At 36.6% G+C, this 8,763-nt stretch overlaps 1 protein-coding gene across 1 annotated transcript in view; it reads left to right on the top strand.

Moving 5' to 3' along the window:
* Positions 1–600: 600 nt before the first annotated feature.
* Positions 601–8,763, top strand: part of PCDH15 (protocadherin related 15) — a 548,396-nt gene continuing 540,233 nt past the window's right edge. The window contains exon 1 of the mRNA XM_058671280.1: positions 601–721. Within this exon, the coding sequence (XP_058527263.1) occupies positions 631–721 (91 nt within the window). The 5' untranslated portion in view covers positions 601–630. The remainder of the gene's footprint in view (positions 722–8,763) is intronic.

The following is an 8,763-nucleotide window of genomic DNA, read 5'->3' as shown; positions in this document are numbered from 1 at the left end:
AACTGGAATTGGAATGACTAGGGCATGACCAGGTGTCTGAATGTAACGGCAGCACTGCAGGTGGCAGATTTACCCACAATGCCACAATGCTGGCCCCAAATGAGCTTTTTTTTTTTTTTTTTTCCCAAAATGTGCTTTTTGCTAATTTTTAGAGTTATATAAGACAACTTTCCATTGAATTTCTAGTGTACAATATTAACTGATTTATCATGTGAAATTATTGCGAAACAAATCATACTGTACAATTGAATGATGCTACACAGTATGTTCGACTCTGTGAAATAAATTGATGAATATTTGATTTATTTGTACAAGATCTTAATTTTGCAGACCAAATACTTTTGATATCAGAATTATGGTCACTTCATGCTTGCAAATTCAGTAAGAGCAAAGAAGCCTTTCCATAGAGATTGCTTGTCTTCAAATCCATGTCAATGAAAAGTTCCAGTGCATTAAACAAGTGTGGTGCTTTGTTAATAGATGGAGAGGCAGAGATAATTAACTATGAAGTCATTAAGGCCTTTTTTGTGATGTGACAGTTGTGTTTACCTATAACAGATTAATGAACATGCCAATTTTTTTTCTTCCTCTTGTTGTTTCAGATCATCCTTGAGTGAATTTTGACAGAAGATGTTACAACAGTTGTGTCTCTGGAAATGTTTAGCTTCGGGGATCATTCTTGGCTGTCTCATCATAGTCTGCGTGGGCCAGCATGATGATGGTAATGTTGCTTTTAGTTTGATCTTTTTGACCAGCTGGGGTTTCTGTTGTTGCATTGAAAATGAAACACACTGCAGACATGAATAATGCTAATTTATATTTCATGTTTAAAGGCTAGTAGTTCTGCACAATGATTTACTGTAACTGTGACAGGCTTGCAAAAATGATTCTATGTGCTCTTTGTTTCTTAATAAGGATCACAGTTTAGTTTAAAATCCAAGGCATGGCTTCTATTTGAAACCTCTCACACACGCACAAAAAAAAAAATAACTGTTTTGAGAAAGTGTTAAATTTTGTTTAATAAACCTGGAATAAACACAGTCTAAAATAAAGCTAACAGAATTTGATATTCTGGCACAATGGGTTAAGGTACAGCTTTGCATTCCTGCACTCCAGATTAGAGTGATGGTTTAAGTTTTTCGTTTCCTAAACAGCTTTCAAATATAGCATCCTGAGAAGTCGATCCTGATATTTCAGGTAGGTGGTCCCTAACAACAGTGTGGGAGACAAGGATGCAGTTCCTAGCTCCTAATTTCCATCTGGCCCAGCTTCGAATGACAAAGTTATTGGGAGAATGAGCAGTAGATGGACAATTCCCATTCTCCTCTCTCTCTGCTTCAAAGATGAAAATGTTAAAGTAAACAATAAAGCTAGCACTGCAAAGACCAAATATTTCCTGTGACAATTGACTTTATTTATCCTGTGCTATTTCATTTAGAAAGTGCGAAAACTGTAAAGGAATTGATATTTGTTATGTTAAGTGATTCCCCAATAGTAGATGAGCTGCTTTTGAAAGATGCAGTTGTCTTCAGGCTCAGTATGTTCTTTTCAATACATTATATGTCTGTGGTAGCCTAAATATGTCTGTATTATATATGTCTGTATTGAAATGTTTTATATGACTTCGTAGGATTTAAAGATTATCTTAATCTCTTTCATCTATCATCTGCTTTAAGCCTAACAGAAGGAAAAAGATAAAAATCCCAACCTGGGAGTTTAATATTCAAGAAATCAGAGTATTTTTTTAACATTTCAGTGTTTTTTACTTAGCATTTTTCAGCTTTTTTGGTACATAGGCAAGCAACTACCCCCTGTCTCTTCTGCCCTGTTCTTTTGTTACTGTGAATGGCAACAAAGAAAGCATAGTTCTTTTGTGAACTGCTAAACTGATTATTCCAATGACAGGTGAATTTATATATATATCTACCAAAACAGTGTTCAACTTGTACACATATTGAAGCTTTCTCAATCCTCTACAGTTTGAAAGGGATAGAGCGTGTTTGACATTTGTAGAATAAGTCCAACTAATAACTTTTCAAAAACTCACCAGCTCAACCCTTTGAGCAGCCCTTCTCTGTGGCACTATTCAAGTTCTTCTGAACTGGATATTTATACTTTTATCATTTGAGGAGATTGTGTAAAACAGTTTAAACATTCAAAACAGTAAAAGGTAGTGTTGTAGTAATTATCATGCATTTACTGTGACTCTGAGAATACAGTGCATTAAGAAATTCCCTTACACATAAAAATACAAGCCCAGCTACTTAGAAGCAATGTGTTTGTTCAAAGTGTCAGTTTGTGTTAAAGAACTGCCCTTTAAAGAGGGGGTGCTGGTATCTCAGGGTAAGGTGTGACTTGTGATATTCACATCACAATTCAGAATTCCAGTTCAAAGAAATCCCGGCTGCTCCCTTTTGGGTCAATTTGCTGACTAAAGAATCATGCAAAGCAGCAGCTGATTACTGGAATGCTGTCTCTTGCATAAGGAAGACCAGGATACAGCCCAACTCCCGGTTCTCTTTCTCTCTCTCTCTGTCTCTCTCTCTCTCTCTCTCTCTCTGTCTCTCTCTCTCTGTCTCTCTCTCTCTCTCTCTCTTCTTTTAATGTAAATTTTACATTCTATTTTACATTGTGCACCAGGAGTATATGAGCGCTGGGAGTATGTGAGAAATATTTGTACTGGAGTTTCTCTTTGTTGTAAGGCATTTTCGTTTGGCATTTAAGATTCACATAGAATGGTGTTCTCTGTCATTTCATGGCTTAGACATCCACAAACCAAGGACGTTTTACCAACGAAATTAATGTTGTCAGACAAAGTCACTCCTGGTTCAGTCCATAATGCTATGATTGATTTCCTTCTGAAGTTGATTAATGCTCTCCGTCTTTTATAAATGTACTTTCTTAGCTCCAGTGTTAACATTATTAGGCCATTTTTGATCATCTCATGAAAACTTTGAGCAGCAGTATGGGCCTTCAGAGCTCTCAAGTGAAAGAATAGAGCAGGCCTGACCTCAAAGAACTCAGTCCCTTCCCTCCCACCACCCCAAAGAAAACGTATTAATTATTTTCTTGAAGGTAAATTGTCTCTGTTCTTAGGACAATTGATGGTATGGGGGCTGTGGCAAATAAAATTAATTGTTATGACATTTTGTGGGGATTTTTTTACTCTGTATGCGTTTTGTTATTTTATAGTTGTCTCCTTCAGCGCTCCCCCATAAGTAATAGCATCTCTGTTCACTAGCGTGTCCCGGCCTCTAGTCCCAGATCGTTGCTTCTAGCAGAACTCCCTCAACTAGGGATTCTTTGATCTTAGTTTTATTTAGTTGTTCTCTTTTCATAGTTCCTTTCCTTTAAAATCCATAGAAAGTTGTTAGTCCATAATGTAGAAGGTTGAAATCAGAGCTAGGCTAATCATGACTAACACAAAATAGAACTAAACTGGAGTATGTGGTATGACTATATGGTAGTTCTATTTTCACCCTAGTGTTCAAGTCTAAAGAAATATGACTGAATTAAAGAAAGACAATTACGATGGCCATGAGCAGCAGGAAACTGTAGAAATATGGTATAAAATATCAGATAAAAATGCTTGCTAAAACTAATCCACTGATTGTACTAGCCCATTCGGAATAGCTCAAATCAATTTTATGTTAAATTTTTTCTGAGAAACCATGAAGTACAAAATTGTTAAATAAACTTATTAATAAATGGGTTGTTTATTTAATATTAAAAGCCCTTCTGGGGTTAAAACTAAGAGCAGTTTCTTATGGTTTTCCAAATATTTTATTGCTAAAGCTTAAGAAAATTGGAAAAGAAATGAAATAGATACTGTTTGGTATATATTTCTTTATTAGTATCTCCCTAATTGAGGGAGTTCTGTTGGAAGCAAAGGCTTGGGACTAGAGGCAAGGACATGGAAGGGAACGGAATATGTTATTAATTCTTAGGGAACATTCAAGGAGAGAAGTATGGAATACTGTATGATTGGGTGAGTTAAATTACTTCTTAAAATATGTGTTTACTTGAAAGGCAGTGTTACAAGAGGAGAGGAATAAATGGAGACAAATAAATCTTCTGTCCACTGGTTCACTACTCAAATGGCCATAAAAACCTGGGCCAGGCTGAGCCAGGATCCTAGAGCTCCATCGGGGTCACAAATGGGGTGGCAGAAGCCTTAGTACCCAGAGCAACTTCTGCTTTGCATACTGTGAAATTGCTTTTAGGAAAAGATATGTCACATGTTTTGAGTTTGAGTCTGCAATAGTGAATATGGAAGAGAGAAACATGGGAAGAACTGATTTGGTTTTATTGTTCTTACTGTGATTTCCTCTGCATTTTCAAATTTTCCATATTTAATATATATTATTGCCAAACGTATCTACTAAAACATACCTACAGCAGTGTGAGGCAGTTTCATCCCACCTGTGAAAGCATTTTCAAATTGTATGTGTGCCAGTGTGTGTGTGTGAATATGTGCGTATGATGTACTTCTGTGTATTTCAGAGAGACAGCTGTTTGATTCCACTGTTTGATTTCTCAAATGCTCACAGGATGAGGTTGGGCCAAACCATGAACTAGGAACTGTATACATGGATCTTGTGTGGTGATAGGAGATAACCCTTGGCTCCCAAGGTCTTTATTAGTAAAACGCTTCAGTCAAGAGGCAAAGTTGGATAATGAACCAAGATACTCTGATCTGGAGAGCCAAACTATTAACAAGCATCTTACTCACTAGAGTGCATACCTGGTTGCATGTAAAGCATTAAATTATGTGTGAGGAATACTTCTGTGCTAATTTCCTTACATGTCTCAAGGTGAGCCTTAGATTATTATGATTAAATAGTCATACAAATGGGTTAAGAATGTAACCATTTTCCTATCGTCTGACACAAAGTTGCAGAAACCTGGACACTTCATTTTTTTTTAAAGATTTTATTATTATTGGAAGCCGGATATACAGAGAGGAGGAGAGACAGAGAGGAAGATATTCCATCAGATGATTCACTCCCCAAGTGAGCTGCAACGGGCCGGTGCGTGCCGATCCAAAGCCGGAAACCTGGAACCTCTTCCTGGTCTCCCATGCGGGTGCAGTGTCCCAAAGCCTTGGGCCGTCCTCGACTGCTTTCCCAGGCCACAAGCAGGGAGCTGGATGGGAAGTGGAGCTGCCGGGATTAGAACCAGCGCCCATATGGGATCCCGGGGCTTTCAAGGCGAGGACTTTAGCCGCTAGGCCACGCCGCCGGGCCCTGGACACCTCATTTTTATCAGTTCATCCAACACAGGTCATGAAGTAGAGTGCTATTAACCTATTCTAGTTAAATTTAGAAAGAAGGCCATAAAATTACAATCTAAACAATAGACTTATATGGAAAGTATGATAATCCCATTGCACCATATTTGAGTGTAAGGAAGACATGGTTAAATAAACATGCTAGCATTTCAAGAGAAGTAAGTCTTTAAATAGTTGCATCCAGGTGATTATAGACTGTCCCATAAGATGCTGTTGCAATGTGATTCCTGAACTGTAGTACTCCTATTTTCGGATAACTCACTCTGTCTCTTAAAGTATGTGTGATTGTATTTGAAACTTTTAAATCATCCTTTAAATGATTTATTAAAGCAGTAAAACTATAGATCAAATATACACATATGTATATATTTGCTTACATACAATATATACTGCATAGATAAAATGCTTTAAACAGGATAAAAGCATGCATGTGACATATTGTTGTGCCTATTCTTTACTAGGACATACTTCAAATGTTTGTCTTGTCTTCCCTTTTCACTTACTCTGTCGTATATAAAGCATTGTTTTTTATATAGGTTACATTCAATTTTTCAGAGTAACCTTGTTGCCATTTCTACATGACATCAATCCTGAATGTTTGCATTTCTTTGGATGCTTTGCAATCTCATACAGTGTCAGTATCACCAGCTGTGTCATTTAGAATTTGATGAAAAGAAAGAACATTGTTACTGTCAATACTGACTCAAGTTAAATTTCATGCACAGTATATTTCATCCAGATTAAATTTGGTTGTATCATTTTTATAGCTGTACCCAAACTTATTTGCTGATTTCTTTGCTGAAGATGACTAATTTATATTATCTTGTACTTCCCAAACAGATATGGCTTTAGAGAAAAAAGCTTGAAAGCATATAACTTTTCTTGGTTTAACAGCCAATTCTCCAGTAATCATATTGAAAAATAATGTAGTGAGCAGTCATCCTGATAGTCAAGATCCAACATCTGCCACTGGAATCAGCTGCCAGCTGGGGCTCCTGACGGCAGCTTCCTGGTAGTGCATACCCCTGGAGGCAGCCATGATTACTGGAGTAATCTAGGTTTCTGGCACTCAGGTAGGGGAGCTGGACTGAGGCCTCCACTGTCACCTATGGTTGCTCCCCAGTCACTGTGGGCATTTAGGAAATTAAGCAGAGGGTGGAAACTGCTTATCTATTCCTGACCCTTGTAAACCAAAATCACCTAAAAATAATACTCTGATGCCTCTAATTTCTGACTGTATACCTACAAAGAGTATTTCAAAAACTTTTGTATTTTCAAGGAATTAAAAAAATTATTTGAAAAATTTAGAAAGAAAAGAGAGAGAGAGAGAGAGAGAGAGATCTTTTATCTGCTGGTTCAGGCCCCAAATAGTCTCAATGGCTTGATGTTATTCTCTGTGAAGACAGGAACGTCTTCCAGGTTTCCCACACGAATTTAAGGACCCAAGCATTTGAGTCATCTTCCACTACTTTCCCAGGCCATAAGTAGGGAGCTTTATTATAAGTGGAGCAGTGGGAACACAAACTTGCACCCTTGTAGGATTCCCGTACACAGACAGAGGATTTGTCCACAGTGCTTGCCCCAGGCATAGAAACTCTTTTAAAGCCTGTATGTATGCCCTGGAATGCAAGAACAGTTCTCATAAAATTTTCTCTTAATTTTTTTTTCTTTCTCCCTCTGAGTTATTTTTCCCATTTATCCTGTTGAAGAATGAAAATAAAATTTGAGATCTAGTTCATGTCTGAGCAATACTGATAAAATTAAAACTAACTGGTAAAGTGGATGTTTCCTTTGTAGTTGTAATAATGTGAAGAGTTTTAAGTCATTGAAAAGTAAAACACTCATTTCCATCCTGTTTATGTGAAAAGGCAGAATTCGCTTCAGATGTCCTAAATAGAAATTGAAATAGAGCAAAAATGTAAATATAATCTGGCTTGGCTCTGAGTCATCAATGACTCATGCTCTTAATAGAGTTGCTTTTCTTACATGGCTCTTTTCCTGTCAAATCTCTATGCTTGGTAGCACTACTTCTTCAATTTCCTTTTAAGCTCTGCAATTTGGATTTTCTCCCAACCCTACTAAAACTGCACTTTCTAAGATCTCCAGTGACTACTTCCTTGGGCAAATCCTATAATTTTCTAACATTTCAGCAAATGGCATTATTGATCTGGCTTTCCTACATCTTTCCTTTTCTCTGACTACTTTGTGCTGACCTTTGCTGAATGGCTGTGTATTGGCCTTTTCCACTCCACCTGCTGGTGAATATTCTGCTTTATCCTGTTGCATGATTTTGTAAAGCCCCATATCATTTATGTATCTATACAGTGACATACTCTATAGTTAGCAAGTTTGTATGATCTCTGACAAATCAACAAAATCCTTAGTTGTGCTTAATCTCTGAATATTAAACTCTAGGAAAAATACTACAGGGAAGCCAATAAGGCAGTCCTTGCATTCTACTGTATTAATAAGAGAGGTGATCAATAAGTATGATTTTCAAAATAATACCATTATAAACAGCTTATGTGTTTTTGGTAGAATTAGAGTGGAAAGTCTGATAAGCAATTTGTAGTGAAGTGGAAAATAATCTCCAGGAAGAATACAGAGGGTCTAGGGAAGGTTCAGACTACATGTTAAGAACACAGAATTACTCTGATTTAAAATAACTACAGATGGTGTTGTGCAGCATTATTTAATAACTTTTATTCTGTGTTCTCTGAGATGAATTGTATAGATTCCAGAATTATACCCTATAACTATTGTGAACATCATTCATTTTTCTAAAAGCATACAATAGCAGAAATCATTGCCCAAGTCATTTTAAAATCAATTACATTCGTATAAAATGACATAGACATATTAGCTGCTTTGTGAAGGTAACGCTTTGATTCCTTATATATTTTGTGATATCCAATTGATGTTAAATAAATCTGTTATCTCAAGTATTTAATATTTTTTATGGTGGAAACATTCAGACTCCTATATCCTGCTCTTTTTAGTCGTAGTAGGAGGGAAATGCAAAATACAGTGACTATAGTGTCTATTCATTGCCCAAGTTTTATAACTATCAGTAGCAGCTATTCTCATAGCCTTCCATATATGTCCACCCCAGCCTTTGAGAAGCAATGTGATATAGGGTGATTAAAAGTATACACTCAGAGCCAGACAGCCTAAATATGAAATCTGTCTCCAAACTTCTAGTTAATTTAAATAAATAATATTACTAACACATACTCCATTAACTGTTTTCATTGTCATTCTCACCTAAGGTCATGTCTTAGATATAAGTTCCTCTTAACATACATGAAACCAAATTCAAGTTCTTTAATAACCTTAATCAGTCCTCTTCTAAAAGCTGAGCAAAGATTCAAACTATCTACTGTGATATTTGATACACTTAAAGGTGAAAATATGCTCCTCATGCAGTAATTTATGCATGCATGCTTATGCATGTGATCATGTATGACATGATG

This window comes from Ochotona princeps, chromosome 13 (assembly GCF_030435755.1).
Source record: "Ochotona princeps isolate mOchPri1 chromosome 13, mOchPri1.hap1, whole genome shotgun sequence".
NCBI lineage: Eukaryota > Metazoa > Chordata > Mammalia > Lagomorpha > Ochotonidae > Ochotona > Ochotona princeps.
Note: the sequence above shows the minus strand (reverse complement) of the source record. Positions and strands in the feature narration are given on the sequence as shown.